Source organism: Dermacentor albipictus, chromosome 8 (assembly GCF_038994185.2).
Source record: "Dermacentor albipictus isolate Rhodes 1998 colony chromosome 8, USDA_Dalb.pri_finalv2, whole genome shotgun sequence".
NCBI lineage: Eukaryota > Metazoa > Arthropoda > Arachnida > Ixodida > Ixodidae > Dermacentor > Dermacentor albipictus.
The window spans coordinates 15973959-15995498 of NC_091828.1; the positions used below are offsets into that span (position 1 = coordinate 15973959).

The 21540-nt window shown below is 47.1% G+C and overlaps 1 protein-coding gene across 7 annotated transcripts in view; it reads left to right on the forward strand.

The window, feature by feature from the left end:
* Window positions 1-21540, forward strand: part of nudE (Nuclear distribution protein nudE) — a 284398-nt gene that overhangs the window by 168596 nt on the left and 94262 nt on the right. For 2 of the 7 annotated variants that reach the window (XM_070523077.1, XM_070523078.1), the window contains exon 9: window positions 18066-20140. The exons of 4 other annotated variants lie outside the window; for them this stretch is intronic. In XM_070523077.1, coding sequence (XP_070379178.1) covers window positions 18066-18173 — 108 coding nt within the window. In that variant the 3' untranslated portion in view covers window positions 18174-20140. Of the gene's footprint in view, window positions 1-7591; window positions 7744-18065; window positions 20141-21540 lie in introns of those variants that run through there. One more of the 7 variants, XM_070523076.1, reaches the window with a different exon arrangement.

Consider the following 21540-nt stretch of genomic DNA (forward strand, 5'->3'; position numbering starts at 1 on the left):
AACAAACTGGGGGTAAGGGGGTGTAACAAGCATGTGACAGCCCCTCGGGCATAATGTTCATTGGCCTGCCAGACTCGGTAGGCAACATCGGTCACCGCACCGCAATGAACACTGCGAGACACTCTCTCCATATGTCCCATCTGGCCTCCGCAAACGAAACTTCTTCCCTGCGTTCGCAATACCAGAGCGTGAGGATTGTGTGACTCATACGTCATGGGCCCTGCCTACATATTGCTAGGGGTAGTATTTCCAATGACGAAGAGCCGAGCAGTAAGAAGACGACGACGACAATTGGAAGCTAGCACGGGCTGTTGCCTCTTGGCCAACTGCGGTGTATTGCCTTGTAAACATACTTGTAAATAGCTTCGTCGGTGTCTTCCTACGTAACATATCTGGTGGAGGTGGACGTTTTCTGTACCTCGTCACGGAGCTTCGCAGTGGACGGTATGTCGAGCCTTCCTTCATGGCTCCCAGCAACGACAACTCGATTCCGCCTGCTCCAACACCTGCTGCCACTTCGACGACGTACATCACTCTCCCCGCTCCCCGTCATCCTGGTGTATTCTCGGCAAAAGATGGGGAAGACGTCGAGGACTGGATCAGCCTGTACGAACACGTCAGCCGCAATAACCGGTGGGACCCTACTATCATGCTCGCCAACGTAGTCTTTTACCTCGGTGGCACACCTCGAGTTTGGTATCGGACGCATGAAGATGAGCTGACCAGTTGGGATTCGCTTAAGCAAAAGTTTTGAGACTTCTTCGGCAACCCCTACGGTTACCAACTTGCCGCGCAGAAGGCGCTTTCCGGTTGCGTGCAGACGTCAACGGAGCCCTACGTCACGTACATTCAGGACGTCTTCGCTCTGTGCCGCAAAGTTGACGCACACATGACTGAGTCCGACAAGGTCTCCCACATCCCGACAAGGTCTCCCACATCCTCAAAGGCATTGCCGATGACGCCTTCAACTTGCCCGTATTTAACAACGTGGCGACAATGGATGCAATTATAAAAGAGTGCCGCCGCCTGGAACTCGCTAAAAGCCGACATATCGACCAACAGTTTGCCCGTCTGCCCAACACCTCAGCGACATCTTCCTGTGCTAACGCTCCTCGTCCCAACAACACTGGCGATGTTACCAGGATTGTCCGGCGTGAGATCGAGGCCGCCTATCCGGCTGCCTTCGACTCCAGCCCTTCCAATGCACCTGCAGTCACTGTTTCCCTGACCCAGGCAGTTGTCCACCAGGAGTTCGCCAACATGGGTATTCACACCATCTGCTCAGCCCATCGCCCTGATACCCACCCGGCTTCTTCGATTCCACCCCGTCTCGCACCTTCTTACCCACGACGTTTCCGCAACCCCTCTGAATCGCACACTGCAGACGACAAGCCAATTTTTACTGCCATCGAATTGGGCACATTTCTCAGCACTGTCGCAGTCGCTGGAGTTCCCTGAACCAGTCTACATATACTGCCTACTCTCGCCCCCCAGGTGGCCTTTCTCGTCCCTATGCTGCCCGCTCTGATAATGCCCCCACCGATTCTCCTGCGCCGAACCGCCCCTATTCTCATTCGCCTTCGCCCCAATGACGACAATCTTGCTCCCCCCAGCCTCGTCGCTCCTATTAGCCAACTCTTTTCAGATGCCGCTCCCAGCCAGAAAACTAGATGATGCAGCGCCTCGAGGTGATGCTGCATTGCTCCCTACGCCGCCAAATCCTCTCCTGACGTTGCCCACTCATCTGAACCTTCTTGATGGGCAAGTCAACGGTGTTCCTGTATCTGCTCTCGTAGACACTGGGGGGGGGGGGGGCGCATTTGTCGGTACTGAGCGCTGCCCTTTGTAGCCGGCTGAGGAAAATAATCACGCCCGCCACGACGCCTGTTGTCCGTGTCGCCGATGGCGGAACAGCCCCTGTAATTGGTATGTGTGCCGCCCGCGTCTTCACCAGTACTCTCCGCCTCGACCTGCCTGTTCTGGATCCCGCCGAACAACACCCTACTCGCCTCAGTTCCGTCGACTTCGTTCGCTTGCCACCTTCGGCACTGACTTACGTTGACTTCGTGTCATCCCCACCAGTCCCCGACGGTCACTACATTGCGGCTCTTATGCAAGATGTCGTCCTTACACATGGGATCACAGTACCTCATACAGTTTTATCTATTACGGTGAATTGCATCTGCCTGCCAGTGGTCAATTTTGGCTTGACGACACAAGTGCTGCCATGCAGGATGTCTCTGGCCCAACTTTGCCCATTCGAGGATCACTCTGTAGCATCGATTTCAGTAGACGACAATTCAGCCGATCCTCCTCTACCATCGCAGTCAGCAACTTGTACCATCGCCAACTTACAGAAAATGATTGCACCTGACATATCGTCCGAGCACACTCGTGCGCTCCACCGCGTTCTGAATTCCTACCAAGATATTTTTTACTTTAACGATCGTCCTTTGGCCCAAACAACAGCTGTTAAACATCGCATTAATACCGGCGATGCCCCTCCTATTCATTGCCGTATCACCGGCTGAGCGTCAAGTTATTTACACCGAAGTTCGCAAAATGCTTGCCAAGAATATTATTGAACCGTCATGTAGTCCATGGGCGTCACCTGTTGTGCTGGTAAAAAAGGAGGATGGCTCATGGTGCTTTTGCGTGGATTATCGGCACCTTAACAGGGTTACCAAAAAAGGACGTATACTATCCCCTACCTCAGATTGATGACGCCCTTGACTGCCTCCACGGTGCTCGCTATTTCTCCTCTATTGACCTTCGCTCCGGCTATTGGCAGATTGCCGTGGACGATCTCGACCGCGAGAAGACTGCCTTTGTAACACCCGACGGTCTTTATCAATTCAAAGTGATGCCCTTCGGTCTATGTAACGCTCCTGCCACTTTTGAACGCATGATGGACTCCCTTCTTCATGGTTTCAAATGGTCCACGTGCCTGTGCTACTTGGACGACGTTATAGTATTCTCCCCAACATTCGCTACGCACCTCGAGCGCCTCCCAGCAGTCCTGGACGTTTTTCGGCGAGCCGGTCTGCAACTCGACACATCGAAGTGCCAATTCGGCCATCGCCAGATTACCGTCCTTGGACATCTCGTTGACGCGAACGGAGTGCAACCGGACCCAGGCAAGATCCATGCTGTTACGCACTTCCCTGTTCCAAAGTGTGTCGAGGATGTGCGCAGCTTCATCGGCCTTTGCTCGTACTTCCGCCGTTTCGTGGAAAATTTTGCGGCCACAGCACTACTACTAACCAAGCTTTTGAAAAAAGACACCCCTTTCCAGTGGGGCGATAACAAGGCCTCTGCATTTTCGCTTCTAATCGACCTTCTCACAACGCCTCCTGTTCTGGCCCATTTCGATCCTTCTGCGCCTACCGAAGTCCGTACTGATGCCAGCGGTCACGGAATTGGCGCAGTACTGGCACAACACCAGCGTGGACACGACCGTGTTATCGCTTACGCCAGCGGGCTCCTCTCGCCCACGGAGCGCAACTATTCCATCACTGAGCGTGAGTGTCTGGCCCTAGTTTTGGGCGGTTGCGAAGTTTCGCCCATACTTATATGGCCGACCATTTTCCGTTATCACAGACCATCACACGCTTTGCTGATTATGCTCATTGAAAGACCCTACAGGAAGACTTGGTCGCTGGGCCTTACACCTCCAAGAATATTTGTTCTCTGTCACCTACAAATCTAGCCGACTACACAAGGACGCTGACTGCCTGTCTCGCTACCCGGTAGACGAGCCTGACGACGCCGACAGTAGTACCGCCGATGACATTTTCTCTGTGTCTGCCTTCGCTAACATCGCCGATGAGCAGTACTGAGACCTATCGCTGTGAGTACTCATCGAGCGTCTTCGCTCTACACCTACCGACGCATCCGTTCGCCGATATGTCCTCCAGGGCGGCATTCTGTACCGAAGGAACTTCCTCCCTGATGGCCCTGATCTTCTTCTTGTCGTGCGAAAACATCTACGACAGACTGTGCTCTTTTAGATGCATGACGCACCCACTGCAGGACATCTTGGGGTAACCCCCACGTACGACCCCGTCCGCTGCCGCTTCTATTGGCCTGGTCTCGCTCGCTCCGTCCGACGCTATGTTGCTGCCTGTGATCCCTGCCAGCATCGGAAAGCACCTCAGGTGCTACCTTCCGGTCATCTCCAGCCGATCACCGTCCCTGTGGAACCGTTCTTTCGTGTTGGATTAGACCTCCTCGGTCCCTTTCCCACGTCATTCTCTGGGAACAAATGGGTAGCCGTCGCAACTGATTACGCCACCCGATACGCTATCACACGGGCTCTCCCTACCAGTTGCGCCACTGACGTCGCGGGCTTTCTCTTGCGTGACATTATCTTAGTGCATGGCGCCCCGCGACAGCAACTTACTGACCGTGGTCGTAACTTCCTCTCGAAAGTTATCGCCGACATTGTGCGTTCCTGCTCCATTCAACACAAGCTGACTACCTCATACCATCCTCAAACTAATGGCCTGACAGAGCGGTTAAACCGTACGCTTACCGACATGCTGTCCAAGTACGTTTCGAAGGACCACCACAACTGGGACGTCGCCCTTCCTTACGTCACATTTGCTTATAATTCTTCCCGGCACGACACCGCCGAATTTTCTCCATTTTATCTACTCTACGGTCGCGAACCGACCTTGCCCCTTGACACGGTACTTCCTCCTGCTGCGACCTCAACAACAAAGTATGTGCGCGACACCATCGCCCTCGCCGACCATGCACGCCAGCTTGCCCGTGCTCGACTGACGGACTCGCAAGCCAGTCAGTACAATGCCCGCAACTGTGACGTACAGTTTTCGCCTGGTGCACTCATGCTCCTGTGGTCACCCTCTCGTCACGTCGGACTTTCAGAAAAGCTCCTTTCGCGATACACGGGGCCCTACTGCGTGCTGCGCCAGGTGACGCCTGTGACATACTAAATTGCTGAAGTATGAAGAACGGCTGAGGAATATGGAAGAAAGTAAATGGGCTGGGAGAGTGTTCAGGTATCTGTACAGGAAAAACATTGATTCACAGTGGAGGAAAAGAACTAGGAAGCTTACCAGCAAGTATGCGGCCTGTAGGTTGGACAACACAACAACAAAGGTCAAGCGGAAAGTCAGAGAAGCTGAATTAATCTCATGGGTGGCGGCAATGGAAAAGAAACCTGCCATGAGTAAATACTTAAGAGGAAAAAACGAAATCAGGAAAGAAACCATTTATAATAACTCAAAGGGAAGCTCATTACTTTTCGAAGCGAGATCAGGATGCCTTAGAACACGCACCTATAAAGCAAGATATAAGAAGGAAGAAGAAGCATGTGCTTGCTGTGGTAAAGCTAGGGAAACTACGGAGCATGTTTCATTAGCATGTGAAGACGTCTACCCAGCGGTCGATTTAGGCACCACTGGCCTCCTTGAAGCCCTTGGGTTCAGAGGGAGCAGTGGTAAAGCAAACATGTCTGCAATAGACATTAGTAAGAGGCGACTGGAGGATTGGTGGAAGAAAAGTAGGGAAACGACAAAAGACGGAGACGTACAAAAGCACAGTTCGCAAAGGGGATCAGAAAATTTGGGCGTGGTAGTTCATAGTGTTTTTTTTTTCTTTTTTCATTGTTTAACCTAGGTAGAATATTAGGCAGTATAGTAGCAAGAGCTTGGTGGCGCAACCCACCGCCCCGCTCCAAAGGGGACGCTCATAACATCCATTCCATTCCATTGCTCTCGTGAGCTCAACCTCATCATCTACTCTGGCATCTAGTGATGTCGTACACGTCAGTAGGCTCAAGACCTACTACACTGCTTCAGAGTCCAGCCTTTAGTCACTCTGGGACGGTGCTTTTGCCGCCGGGGGTAGTGCTACGGGATAGTATTGCCAATGACGAAGAGCCGAGCAGTAAGGAGACGACAACGACGATTGGAAGCTAGCGCGGGTTGTTGCCTCTTGGCCAACTACAGCATGTTGCCTTGTACATATACTTGTAAATAGTTTTTCCTCGGTGTCTTCCTACGTAACGGTATTTTTGTTCCTCACTTTTTTTTGCTACACGGTGCACTTCGACTGATGGCGTTGTGCGCGAGCCGTTGCATTTGTCTGGTTTTTTGTAGCACACGATTTGGCCTGCTGTGCACGAGAACGCCTGACTAGCGGTATAAGTTCGTGCTATGCAGAACAGCAACATGCAGACATTCGGTTTGTGTGTTTCATTATTTCTATTAACTTTAATTTGTCTATTGAAGCAACAGATTACACAATTAACAGATGTTGCCTTGAATAATTCTCAGTCGCGTGTCACTACAAGCAACGTCACAGCAGTACGATGTACATAGGTGCACTTGTTCTATATACACCAACTCTCCAGCTGGGAGCGCGGTTCCCACGAGGAGAAGTGCAAACGGCATTTAGTTTGAAATTTCCGCTCTCTTCGTGGTGCATAGCGATCTAATACTTAGCGGACATGATCATTAGCGCGTATTGTAAGCACGGCGCTTGTCAGCTCAAAATCACCAGACCTGGTTAAGGGCCCTTTAAGACTTGCCGGATAATTCTACCAATTTTGGCAGTCATGTCAGGGTCGAATTAACGAAAGTCGACTGTATCTGTATAAAAATGACTTCACATAATGCACACAACTACATACAAGTAATGCATGCATAAAAACAAACCTGTGCAAGTGCAAGAACAATGCCTCAAATGCAGGTTCCCTCTGCATATGGGTGCACACACGTGTAAAGTAGATGGCTTGGCTTAGGCAGTGCAGAATATTGGCTGCAGACTGTTGGAGAGGGCAGTTGGAGCCATGCGGGAATGCAATGCCACTACATGACCAACTTCTCTGGCCAATGAACTGTGTGTGTTCCAAGTTGCAGCATCGCATGCCAGGCAGCTAGCAAAGATGCTGTTTTTTAAAAGTCATGACTTAATTTGTGGCCTTTTTTTTCTATATGTCGTGTAGCTTAGATTTGCATGAGTCCTGTGCTGTATGCCACAGAGGCTGTGTGACCACACTTGGCCTCTTTGTGTACAAACATATTTTGTGCATTCTTGTATGGTTTCGTAGTGATTATTGAATGCTCCCTGCTGTGTTGGTGAAGCCATAACGCTGCTTCTTTCTTTTGTTTTTCCCGCCCCTTTCCTGCATTTGCACATCCCTTGGGTTCACACCTGAATGCTCGGGCCGTTGTTGTGTGCCGCTCTTGTCTCACTCTGTCTGGTTCCGCCATGGCTGGGACTTTAATTAATTTGCATTTTTGCACCCGCTCATCTTCACAAACTTGACAAACACTTGCACCTTTTCATACTCGCAATATTATGTGTTACATGTTTTCTTTTTTTCTTTGCTGTGTCAACCTCTGATGACTTATTGTGTTGCAAATGGTTGGATCTTTAATCACTACCATGGCAACACACAATCACCCACCCACTGGACATTGAAAAACACATGGCAATGTTGTATTGCCATGGTCACTGTAAACTGTGGGAAATAATGCTGGATGCATGCAACATGTGCATTACTTTAATGACAATAATTGAAACTTTGCTTGACATTATTTGATGGACTTGCCTTTGCCAGTTTCACATAGTGGTATTGCGTGTGCGCCTAGACAAGGACGGCCAGCACATTGTTGAGCACAGAGTTAGATCTAGGCCAAGCTTTCTTGCACAGTTCAGTGTGGCATAGGAGCACCAACCATGTCTCTGCAAATAAAAACACTTGACAGTTTCTATGTGGGCGTCCCTGGAAAGCCGATTGACATATCGGCATGCTTTTAATATTTATAAGTATAAAGCAAAAAAGACACTGAAGACAGTAGTATTTTCTAACTCCTATTTATCCTCCCATAAAACTCCATCTATATGCATGCTTGTAGCTCAACTGCATGAGAAAAAATACCATTTATAATGCAGGTCCCAGGGGAAAATGCTGCACACTAGCGCAGTAGCGAGCGCGCTTCTTAATGAGATTCACCGACTGACGGGAATGTAAGGGGAGGAGGAGATGTGAAGCAAGCGAACAAGGAACACAAAGCAAAAGTGGTGGCAGTGTGATGTGGACATGTGGGAGTTATCTAGGCGATGGAGAGGCCTTCGAGTCTCAGTTGCTTATCAGCGGTGCGCCCTCTACACTGAGTGCATGCACATAGTTGCTCTTTGGCTTGTGTGCGCCTGTCGCAGTATGCGCATCGTGGTAAAGTGCAGATATCGTATGTGGAACATTGACTGCTGTCTGTTTAAGCAAATTTAGTTCGGCACTTTTGAGTCCTTATGTTCTCGTGCGAGCTTCTGCCACTCTTACCAGTACACACACACACAAATTTGGTAAATGTTCCCAATAGTTGCCGTGGCTGATCACCAGTGAAATCAAACTCCGCTTTGCAGATGCAGCTGCCAGTTCGGCCCATGCGCACAATCGCATGCCCTATCTTTATGTGACCCTCTACATACAGCTACAAACACATCAAGGGAGAGTTGCCCGTACCTACACGCCATCCGACATTGCTGTCGGCTAGGCCCAAGTGGCGTGCCTCGTCGGCTACCAAAATTGCGGTACCAAAGTCGATGAAGTGCTTTGCAGTGGCTGTACAGCACTTGGAAAGGAACCACCTTGACAATGAAAGAGCGGGGCACGGGCATTACTTGAAAGGCGGCAAGTTGGTTTGTGGTCGGCACATTTTTGGCATTGCACAGAGGCGGATCAGTCTGAGAAATTGAATGAGACAATGTGTGGCATCCAAAATTTTCGTTACCGTTCTAGATTAGTTTTGTTGAGTTGGTGGAATTTCAAGTAATCAAGCCGGTCTGAAAATTTGGACAGCAGGTTACTATCCTCGGTCATTTTTTTTTCTTCTGTGTTACTTTGTCTACTTCGTGCAAAGACTACAATTTTTCATGCAATAACCTTTCAAAGCTCGTAAATTTAAGTGAATGAAAACATTCCGGTCGCATGCTTCAATTCTGAGGTACACATGGCTACTTGGTCTGCACGTTTTGCGCATAAACAGCCTTTGAAAATGTTTTTTTTTTTTTTGTTATAGTACAGATATTTGAGACTTTGGTGACTTGCGTCATAAGCAGTCTATGCTGTGCTACTACAAAGCACCTTAATGTCTTCAAAGATAGTGTGCAAGCAGAGAGAATAAGTGCAGTAAACTACATGAAAACTTGGCATTCACTTAAACATGTGAGCATACTCGGACAGCTCGTAACTGCTTTGCATGGTGGGCATTCAGCCTGCCGGGCGTCTCATTCACCCTGTTCATTGCCACCATTCTGATGCCACCGTTCGTTGACACTCTCTGGTGCTTGTAATTAGCAGGCCTAACCACTTAGGCGCATGCTTGTCCTGTGCAGCTTGTTTTGTTTGACTGAGTGGGTGGAAGCCATTCGTGTAACGGCGCTGAATATTTGTTCTGCATAGTGGTATGGGGCTCACATGGGGTGTGCATCCGTTTGTTGCAATTCCTGCATTTCATCAGTTCTTTTGTTTAAAGGTGACAGATTTACATTGAGCTAGCTGGTTAAGCAAGTCGCTTTGCAAAGGTGCACTCCACAACAAGCATTGACTCCCTTCATTTGATTGTCCTTTTTTTTTGCACCCCAATCGCTTGGTTTTTTACTTCGAAGGGGTGCAGCATTGCTGTTGTGTGCATGCTAATAAGGAGATGCTTTGAGTTGGTACCTTTTCCAGAAAGCCACTGCTTGGTCTGCTACCAGGACAGCTATTTTGGCTACATTAATGTGTTGCAATTCATTGTCAAAACACAAGCACTTTCACTAGGGTTGCACAGTTACCAGATCCTAGGGTTGTGCAAATATTCAAAACATTCTAATTACGAATCGAATACTTTCCTATTCAATTTGGTCGTCGAATTGAATAGGCAAGATTCGAGTGACCAAACATAAAATTGAAGCAAAAATACAATAACTTTTATTCCTTGCACAGCAGAGATACTGTACCACAGCATGCTGTGACTCAGGGCGCCGCCCTTTACCAGTAAAGTCACGACAAATAAAAAACAAATTGATTTGCCATCATGGCCCTGCAAAAGTGGATGTCCAGCGATGCTTTGTAAACCACCAATACAACTGCTGAGGGGGATATGCAATGCTTTATTGCTTTACAGTAATATGGTAATGGTAATTTTGGCAGCACAACGCCGCTGGTTGTATTGCCATTTCTTTTCCCTTCGCCACTTCTTGTATTCATGCATCTTCTCTGAAGTCTCAACTATGTGCCTACCCTACCACTCTGGAGCCTACCCATAGCGGTGCTGCAGCAACAACGAAATAAGTTGCTTGGCTGGTTCTTTTATATATGGAAGGCTAGTGACATCATTCTCCACGTCGCAAGCTGCCACCATCACCACAGCAGCTTGCACAACAGTAATCTTCACTGTGAAATATATGCAGGGAATGCTACGTGCTTCGCATTGTTATATGAAGCACGTTATGATCAATGATGTAGTTTAGATGCTTGTTTTGAGCTTGTTCTTCATTGAAACGAATGCTGTGCTGGATGTCGTATGCATGGTACTAAAGAATGTATGCATTTTTTGCTTCAATCGTTAAAGGTTTCTTTTTTTTTTTAGGTACTTTCGGAGGTTTCTTTTTTTTTCCCTGAGAGAAAATCTCGACCAACTAGAGGCTAACAGCTTCACTGTAATAAAATATTGTTTAGGCATGGCATTAGGCAGTGGGTGTTGTTCAGATACTGTGTGTATATATATAGATATATATATATATATATATATATATATATATAGCACATGTATCCTTCCATAGTGTTGAATATGAAGGCGTTTGATTGCACCATATTTGATAGGATAGTGGCACCATCTGCCACGACTGTTCGAAATAGAGAAGGAGGGCTCGTTTTGCCATCGCTGCAGATGACTCGCATTTTTGGTTTAGGTGTGAGGGCAATGTTGTTTGGACGGAAAGGCTACATTTCTGAATGTGACAATGCATGACCACATATACTCACAATAGCGCTGAGTTTGCGAACAAACTTTTCAGTTATTCTTAAGGCTCCTTTTGTACTTGTTATGTTGCTGCGTGGGTCATATTGCGAGGCACCATCACTACAAGGCGCATCAGCAATCTTTTATTGCCGTCACGAAACAAACACGGAACAGGGGAACTTGATAACAACTGGAATATATACACTCTTGGGGCCAGAAGAGGGCGCTCTTCAACAACAGGGTTTACTGACGAAGATACACCATCCGCTGAACTCAGCGGCCAGAATCGGTACACAACACTCCTTTCCCCTTAGTTTCGGCTCAGCAGTCAGCCAATGCCAGCATAAAGTCCCGAAGATGTTGGGGTGTCTTCCAGAAGCTCTACGAATGGTGTGGGCCCGGCAATCCAACACTGTGCTCCGCTGGTGCTGGCTGAGGTGCTGCTATGTCGTCCTAAGGTAGCATGACTGTTGGTTGCTCCTCAGGTGGTAGCATGACTCTTGGTTGCTTCTTGGGTTCACTGGGATCTGGTGCCATGCTGCTGCTCACTCTGCCAGGTGAAGGGCTTGACGCAGGCCGGACGTCAGGCTGTCCTCCGTCCGATATGGTTTCGGCCAACCTCATGGGAATGCTGTTCCGACAAGGAGGCTGGTCTACGTGCCGGCGACACACATGGCCATCCGGAAGAGCCACCTCATAAGAGATCAGGCCAGTTGCTCAGGAAATCACAGCAGATACCCACAGTGGGCGCTAACTGTAGTGAGGTACAAGTACTGGGTCATTGAGCTGGAATGTGCGTGTTGTAGGCAGACCTTCTGCCAACCGGGAGGACTTGTCAGAGGCCCTGTCTGGGTGCAGCTGGTCCAGCATGGTAGACAGTCGGCGGCCCATCAACAACTTGCACGGGGAGCGTCCCGTGACTGTGTGCAGGGCTACATGCTGCTGTAGAGTGAAGTCTGCCAGGTGCTGTGCCTAGCTTCCTCGGATTATATGAGATAATGCCTCTTTGGTGGTCCGTACCATCCTTTCAGCATGGATGGATGGTAGGGTGCACATGTCACTTCGCGTGTGAGGTTGGCATACAGGAACCCTCAAAATTCTGTGGATGGGAATTGCGGGCCATTGTCTGAGACGAGGGTATCTGGCAGGCCATGAGTTGCAAACAATCTTCATAAGGTAGTGATTACCGCACTCGATGTCATTGACGACATTGGTATCACCTCAAGCCATTTGGAATAAGAATCCACCACAATCAAGAAGGTCTGGCCTTGGAATGGACCAATGAAATCAATGTGCAGGCGTGACCATAAAGTCCGGGTCATCTCCCATGGGTGCACAGGTGCCTGAGGCATCTCGGGCCATGTTTCCTGGCAAGGGAAGCACCGCCACCCATTCCTAAATGGCCGCATTCATGCCGGGCCATCATACATAACTGCAGGCAAGTGCTTTCATTCTGATGATGCCGGGGTGTCCGACATGCAGAGCTTCGAGGACCCGGAAACAGCACTTCTGTGGAATCACCACACAGTCACTCCACAGTAAGCATCCCTTGTGGGCAGAAAGCTCATGTTACCTGGACACGAATAGTGTGAATTCAAAACTCGGAGCGCACCTTGGCCACCCCTTCCACACCCACTTGAGGACATGGGAGAGGATAGCATCCTTGGCGGAGTACTTAGCCACATCATCTGCATGGACTGAAGATTCTGGAAGTACGTCCAGAAGCATGACGACCTATGCTGGCGAAGAGTCACCCTGGCACTGGTCTGCTTGAGGCAATCTACTGAGTCCATCTGCGCAGCCTAACTGTTTTCCTGGTCGGTGGTGAAGAGAATGCTGGTATACATTCAGAAAAATGGACCAACACAACATTCGCGGTGAAAGCATCTGTGGCGTTTGCCGTTCTGATGTGAAGAGCCCCAGGAGCGGCTTGTGGTCTGTATGGATCTGAAATGGGCGGCCGAATATGTAGTTATGGAACTTCTTTACTCCAGCAACCACAGCGAGTGCCTCCTTATCAATCTGGGCGTAATTCCGCTCCGTAGAGGATACGTTTCTTGTATAAAAAGCAATTAGTGCTTCCGTGTCATCCGGCATTCTGTGACTCAGCACCGCTCCTATTTCATACGGGGACGCATCGCAGGCAAGGATTACTGGCTTCTTCTCGTCGGAGTGTGTCAGCACCTTGTTGGATGCCAGTAGCTTCTTCACATTGCCGAACGCAGTTTGTTGTAGGTTTCCCCACAGCCAGGGGACCTTCTTGTCCAACAAACGGTGCAGGGGTTCAGCGACAGTGGCCTTGTGTGGAAGGAATGCATTATAGAAATTGAGAAGACCCAGGGCCTGCAGCTCGGCTCTGTTCAGCGGCCGCGGTGCATTGAGGATGGCTTGCGTCTTGGCCAGTGTGGGGTGGATTTTCTCTGCATCGACTCGGAAACCCAAAAATTCCACTTGAGTCACTCCTAGCTGGCATTTCTCCTTTTTTACCTTAAGCCCTGCATCTTGGAACCATTGAAGGACCTCTCGAAGGCGACTAAGCAATTCGTGGCACGAAGCACCTGAAATGAGGACATCAAAATAGGGAACGACGCCTGGTAGTCCACATAGTAGGTTTTACGTTAAATTCTGGAAGATGCCAGGTGCGATGCTGACACCGAATTGTAATCATTGAACGCGGAAAGCACCCTGATGCATCACAATGGTCTGTGCCTCTGCAGATTCATCAGTCACTGGGAGCTGTTTGTAGGCCTCTGCCAAGTCTAGCTGCGCAAAGACAGTCCCACCAGAGAGGGATGCCAGCAGGTGGTTGACGGCTGGTACCTGATACGAGTGCTGCTGCAAGGCTTTGTTGATGGTGGGTTCAGCGGATGACGTATCTTCGCCAGTCAATCCTGGTGTTGAAGAACGCCCTCTTCCGGCCCCAAGAGAGTATATATTCCAGTTGTTATCAAGTTCCCCTGTTCTGTGTTTGTTTCATGACAACAATAAATGGTTAATGCCGAATCGCCTTGTAGCGGTGATGCCTCGTGATATGACCTACGCAGCAACATAACTCTGGCAACGAGGGGGGGGATTGAATGAGATCGCCGCAATAGGAAGCTAGCTCCGTTCAAGATGTACTCGTTCACAATGATGGCCACCACAACGGAGGGGCTCGAGCCTTTCGACATCACTCACCCTGAAGAGTGGGAGGACTATGCAGAATGTTTCCAGTTCTTCCTCGAGGCACAGGACATTACGGATGCCAGCAAGAAGAGATCGACATTCCTCAGCCACTGCGGTCCTGCCACTTTCCAATTAGCCAGGGCGCTCGTGGCACCGGCCCAACTGAAGGATACACCATTCGAAACAATCCTCGCCGTTCTGCATGACCACCTAGCGCCAAAACCACCGGAGCTTGCCACACGATATGAATTCCATCACTGCGACCAGGCACCAAGTGAGTCTGCCGCCGCTTACCTCGCTGCTCTTCGAACAACAGCAGAGCACTGCAACTTCAACAACATCGACACCGTGCTACGGGATCGATTCGTGTTCGGACTGCAAAATGACATGGTGAAGCAGCGACTACTGGCGAAAAAAGAGGCGTCTTTCACCAGTGCTGTTTAGGAAGCAGCTGCCGCTGAGGCCATTGCCCAGGAAGCCAGCCTACCCTCGTTTCAAATAACGAACACGCTGCGTTTCGAGCCTGTGCATCAAAGCACGACGACTGGCGATGACGGCCAGCAAGGCACTGCCGAAGACGTTCTTTGGTTACGTGCAAGCCCCGCTCAACGATGAGACACAGAGAGCTTGCTGGGCGGCCCCTGCGCCAGCTGTAGACGTTCGCACGAACGCCGCCTGTGTCAGTTCCGTGGTGCCCAGTGTAGGAAATGTGGAAAAAATGGCCACATTGCTAAGGTCTGCCGGTACCAGAGGCAGCTTAGCCCACGTCGAAATGCCAAAGACCAACCCTGGACGCAACAATTCAAGACCACTCCTCGCACAAACTTTCATGCTGCGACGGCTTGGTAGTTACTGCTATCAACGAAGTGTCTAAACCTGCAAAGAGCAAGATAGATGTGAGTGTAAAAATCGAAAGCACACAGTGTCAGATGGAGGTGGGTTCGGGATAAACCTTTTCCATTATCTCCAACGCCACAGCCAGACGCATCATTCCAAAGGGGCATGTCTAAAACCTACAGCCACTTGTGACGTTATCATGAGGGACGAAGATACGTCATCCGCTGAACTCAGCAGCCAGAATCGGTACACAACATTTAAAATAGAACATGCTATTTAACATGCAGCATAGTGACGGAAACTTTCTAGTGCCGTTAAAATGACGTGATGAAAATTGTTTTGTATTGGTGGTAATGAAGCTGCATATTCCCAAAATATTCTATATTCAATTCGATTCGCTTCTGGTGCTATTTGATTCGTACTTGAGTCGGTTTCAAACACTACTATTCGCGCACCCCTACTAAATCCACACAAAAACATAGCATGCACTTACTGCTAGCTACTTTAATTTGCTATTTATATTCTCTCACTACATGTGTCAAATTGTTTTCGAGCCAACATAACTGTAGAGTATTTTGTGTGAGAACGAAGAATTGTTACAAATATTTGATTCCGAGAAAGCTCTGCTACTGCGAAAGCATTTTTGGTCAAACCACATTAAAGACAAACTAAGCCTTCCATCTGTAATAACGGAAGTCTTTATACAACTTAAATGATGGTGGATTTCTATGTGTAGTGCAGTCACACCAGAGTTAATACAAACCAGGATAAAGTTAATTATTCTCTTTTCACAACATTTGCTGACTGATACTAGCATGAAATAGCTCCTACATAATGAGCTGCACATAGGCTATATCAAACTAGAGGTGTCTGCTGCCAACACAATTAAAGTCATAAAGGGAAGTGGGCTACAAAATGTTTGCACAATTTCGCCAATCAAGAACACCATTCTTACTGATGCAGAAAAACATTTCGAGTCACAGTGAAAAATTAGTGCCTACTATTACAGCACAGTGTTTTGTCTTCGATGAACGAATTGTTTTCTTTATTTCTTCACTAGAGGACAAATTCATCTACAGTCAGTCGCGGATGTATCAAACTCTGATATATCAAATTATTGTACATATTGAGCAGTTGTAAAATCTCCTGCAATTCCCATGCAAAAGTATAGCCATGTACTACGTTCATATCGAACTCCTGTGCTGCCACATTCGATATATCCAATGCGACGGAAAACTGCACTTCTCCAAAGGAAGATGCGATGACTTTCGCATCATCAGAAATATGCTGATGAATTTGAAACGGTGCTGTTCGATGCTGTTAAACAGCAGATTGAATCTGGAGGGCAGTACATGCCATGAAAGAAAAATGAGCATGGTGCTCTCAGTTTTGCTTGCTGCGTATCTGGAACCATGGCTTGTGCAAACTTCGGGCATTCGTTGTCAGCAAGAGCAGATTTCCACTCTGTTTCAAGAACACAAACGATCTCCCAGTTCAATACGATTAATAAATCCCTTTATTAAGGATTCCCTTTATTAAGGACGAATTTTTCTTCAACTCTGAGGCTTTTATTTCGAGGAACCCGTATGAGTTTCCTTTCTAGCAATTGCTATGAACGGGTGGATGTCTGTTTTTTCCTTTATTAATTACTTCTCTCCACCTTGCGGGTTTCCGCAGAACTATACATCAAACACTTGCCTTTGCTTCGTGTGTTGTCGACAAATTCGACTTGCCCTGCCATCTGCTAGCCGCCTGGTTAGCTCAGATGGTAGAGCGGCTGCCCCGGAAAGGCGGTGGTCCCGGGTTCGAGTCCCGAACCAGGACAAATTTTTCTTCAACTCTGAGGCTTTTATTTCGAGGAACCCATTTGGATTTCCTTTGTAACAATTACTATGAACGGGTGGATGTCTGATTTTCCCCTTATTAATTACTTCTCTCCACCTTGTGGGTTTCCGCAGAACTATACGTCAAAGTTCAATACGAATTTCACAAAAAGCATGGGTGATTTTTGTGAGCGGGGCCAGGCACAGGATGCCAAACTGGAGATGCCACGAGTGGCCGAAGCGAATCCTACCCCGAAGCTAACTTGGGTGGATCTTTACATTTGAATTTAACTATCACTGCTCACCCATCCACACTTTTGCAGAAAGACATTGTGGCATCGATGCAGTTTGGGTGCTCATGCTGAATGCATTTTATTTGTGCTCCAATGGGAATGGATTGAAATTTTCTGCAAGCTGAAGGCCACTTTAAGAACCGATGTGTAAGGCGTTGGAGCGCTGATCAGCACGCAAGAGATGCATTGACTCTTTAGGGTGGTAGAGAAGCAAGGACGACTGGTTCCAACAGGAAGTCTGTTCCAAAACCCAAAACAGCCTGGCTCATTGCCCGCATATAACAATCGGCCATTTAAAAGGCGTATTTTAGGTATATTGTAACAGACGTATGGCCTGGTACGTTAACGAGTGAGTGGCAGTACAAGTATGCTGTTGCAACTTGTGACATACGGCATTCGTGTGCAGAAAAATAAGTTAACCTTCTTGCATTTGAAGTGGCCTTGGAGTAGGAAAGTGATAAATTTCCGCTGTTTATGATCTCAAGAATCTGTCCTAAACTTGCAGAGGTATCAGGTACATTTCAGATTGGCATATTTTATATTTCAAGTTATTCATATATCGAACTATTTTGCAATCCTCTTTGAATTAGATATATCCGAGTTGGACTGTAAAACAAACACGTCACGCAGGCTTGTTTAATAAGTTAGTTCGGGCATATCAAATTACTAGATATATTGCACCATTTATTGTGTATAAGCGTGTTGGTTATAACTGGGTTGGATTATGTAAGAAACTCTTCGGGCATATCAAATTACTAGGTATATTGCACCATTTATTGTGTATAAGCTTGTTGGTTATAACTGGGTTGGATTATGTAAGAAACTCTGAGCCCAACTACGTGGCCTTAGAACGACGTGCACTGTTTGAGACATAAATGGGTCCGATGCTGGTGTCATTCTTGGCACGGCTCAAGGTGAAGTGATGTCTGCTTGGTGTAGACTGCCACGTTGGACGCCTCTGCTTGCAGACGATGGTAACGGTGGCTGCCACGACACCGCGTCGACGCCAGGGCGACACGTCTGCCAACAAGAACTTGTTTGCATCACCCCGCACCGATCGGCCTTGCAACAACTAGAGACCCCCTTGCTTCTGTTGTATTCTTCCAGTCTTTACCCTTATTTCACTGTTCTTATGGTGTCCTTTAGGAATGGTTTTCTCGGGCAACCACTTTTGGAGATGTTTCACTTTCACGAGGCCAGACGAGCCCACAATATACGAGACACGAGGCCAGACGAGCCCACAAGCCTAGCGAGCATTTATAGTACTTTGCCAAGCTCGCTATCTTTGCACAGAGCCAAGAGCACTGTTGGCCATATACTTTCACGCATCCAGTGCCAATTCTTGCAAAATCTCGCAAAAGTGAAACTATTTCCAAAAGTGATGGCGGTAAATACCACCCCTATTCTGTGCAGATGTTTCTCTCTATGCATTGAATGATACTTGAAGCAGCCTTCTGGAATGGAATATGGTTTCACACATGCCAGTCCTTCTGATTATCATAGCATCAGCAAGTCCGTCTAGATACGTAGCTTCCTTGCTAACCACACACAGTTCGTCTATGCCGTCTATCTACTGTCCTTGCCACACATTATTGTACATACTTGGTCCATTGTTATGCTCAATTTACATCAGTGATTGTGCATCTAACATTTCTTCCACCACTTATCTATTTGTAGACAATTCTTGTTTCAAGAAATTTCAAGCTATTGCAAAAGTAGGGACAGCTGGGTGAGTTGGCTGACATTGACGTCCCTGAGCAGCTGGCTCACAGGAAGGGCATTATTTAAGCACAGCATTGTAGTCCTTGAAAAACTAAAGGGCAACTCGTAAAACTTACAAAATGCCATTGCAGCTTTAAAGAAATACATTGCATGCCAAAAATTGGATACATCAGGTAAACTTTTTTTGGGCCCTAATGATTTGAGATATCAATGTTGTGTGCAAGTATTAGGGAAAGCAATCGTATCAGTGTAATGACAGGACACCGGAACTCTTGCCTGAGTTATGCAAAGTATTCATATTATTAGAGGAAAAAGATGTCAGAAGTCTTTTATGAAAATGTTGCCCAGCATTGCTAGTGACCACAAATGGCTTCATGGTATTGCACCTTGTCAGAATCTGTTAGATATTTCATTGAAATGATCCATGCTCAGGAACATTTGCACGAAGCCTCTCTGACATCATTTCATTTTACTTTTTTTTTTCACGCTGTCACACAATGAGTCGCAACCCAGCGAAGCTGTCAGTACTGCTGATTCTCATCAGTGTATTGTTCGGCAACATTACGGTCACAAATTGCATACCTGCCAGATTTAAGTACAATGGTATATCATTTGCTGCATAAATTTCTCACTCTTAATGCTATTTTACGCACCTATAAACCTATTAGTCTCACTGGCAGTGTTCTTAGAAATATGTGACTCAGCATTCGTTATTGAGAATCTTTTACTTATGTGTTCAGCTGCCATTGGGTGATATTTTTAAAAACAATTTTTACTTCTTTTTTTGGTAAAACAGTTTATTTTTTGTTGTGCTGCACTTAGCATGGTGTGCATGCCAAGTATGTGTTTTTTGTCATGAATTGCACAATGAATGTGTGCTGATGATGCAGTAGTTTTGGAAGATGAGCATGTAATTATTTGATCAGAACTTTGATCAGCAGAATGAGGCTTTGCACAGGCTCTGGTCATGCATGCTTACACATGTGAGCCTTCAAAAACACACATACAATAATCCTAGCAGAGCTGCAACACTCACTATACGCTGTTGTGCACGCTGCAATAGTACAGGAATGTGTTCTTTGCCATGTTTCAGAACAGTGTGATCAGCACAACATCATTGGATTTCAAGACTGTTTTTCCAGTCTCTTTTACTCGAGCCACTTCTAGATTTGCTTACTATGTTGCTTCTGTTAGTTTTATTCTTCTTTTTTTTTCAAGTGCTTGACTTATTTATGGAGCTGGACGTTCATCTCTGTTGTAACTGCAGTGCTCTTTTGCATTTGTTTGCAATGGCTATATAATGGCTAAGTTCATCTTGACAGCCTTTTTGTGTGTGTGTGTGTGTTTATGCCATCACTTACTCTTCTTACTCTTTACGGAAAAGATTACTGACACAAAATTTTTATCTTATCTTTTAAACAGATAACTGTTGAGACAGTAATTGGGGTAAGCCAATGACATTCCCATAAACCCAATGAGGCCAAAATTCACTGGTAAAGTCTTGAATCTAAAGGTAGTCACATTAATAAAAAAAATGTGTGATATGATAAAAGACAACTCGTCGCAGGTGGCCGTGAACTCGGCTAGGCAAACTATACCTACGTTCCGGCAGCCTCGAATAGCACTTAAAATGAGTACGGGGCAAAATAATGGTGGAAGTCGTTGGAAACTTTCTCTCCCGAACGATTCGGAAGACTCCGCCACCGGGTTCTCTGTCACACACAGCCCATACCACTAATGCAAACTGGCCCTGTCAACCTTTAACACCCGAACCTTTTGAGTGAGGCTAGCTTAGCAGCACTCTTTGAGGAACTATCCGACGTTGTTTGGGATATTATCGGCGTTAGTGAGATTAGGACTGGTGAGGCTTATACATTGCTAAATAACGGCCACGTGCTCTGCTATTGAGGTCTTCCTGACCAGAAGCAATACAGGGTAGGATTCCTAATCCATAACGACATAGCGGGCAACATTGAAAAATTCTACAGCATTAATGAGAGGGTAGCACTAGTCGTAATCAAACTTAATAAGAGGTATAGGTTCAAGGTAGTACAAGCTTACTCTCCAACATCCACTCACAACGATCAGGAAGTAGATCACTTTTATGAAGATGTTGAATTGGCGATGAGAAAAGTGCAAACTTGGTATACTGTACTAATGGGTGACTTCAATGCAAAAGTGGAGAAAAGGCAGGCGGGTGAACAGGCAACTGGCAACTACGGCGTCGATTCCAGAAACGCTAGAGGAGAGATGCTGGTAGAATTCGCAGAAAGAAATAAGCTGAAAATAATGAACACTTTTTTGAGGAAGCGCATTAACAGAAAGTGGACTTGGAACAGCCCTAATGATGAAACAAGAAATGAAACTGATTTCATACTTTCTGCCGATCCCAGCAGAGTGCAGGATGTAGCAGTGATAGGTAGGGTAAAGTGCAGTGATCATAGGTTAGTAAGGGCTAGGATTCACCTCAATTTGAAGACAGAAAGAGTAAAATTGGTCAAGAAGAAACAGGTCAACCTAAAGGCAGTAAGGGTAAAAGCAGACGAATTCAGCCTGGTACTTGCAAACACAGATTAGAGGTAATGAAGGAAACCATAACTAGGCTGGAGCAATTGAAGTGGGAGGCAAGGCACCAAAACAACCAGTAGGCAAGCTCTCCCAAGTAACAAAGGACCTAATTAAGAAACGACAAAAAATGAAAGTGACCAACGCAAGAGATAA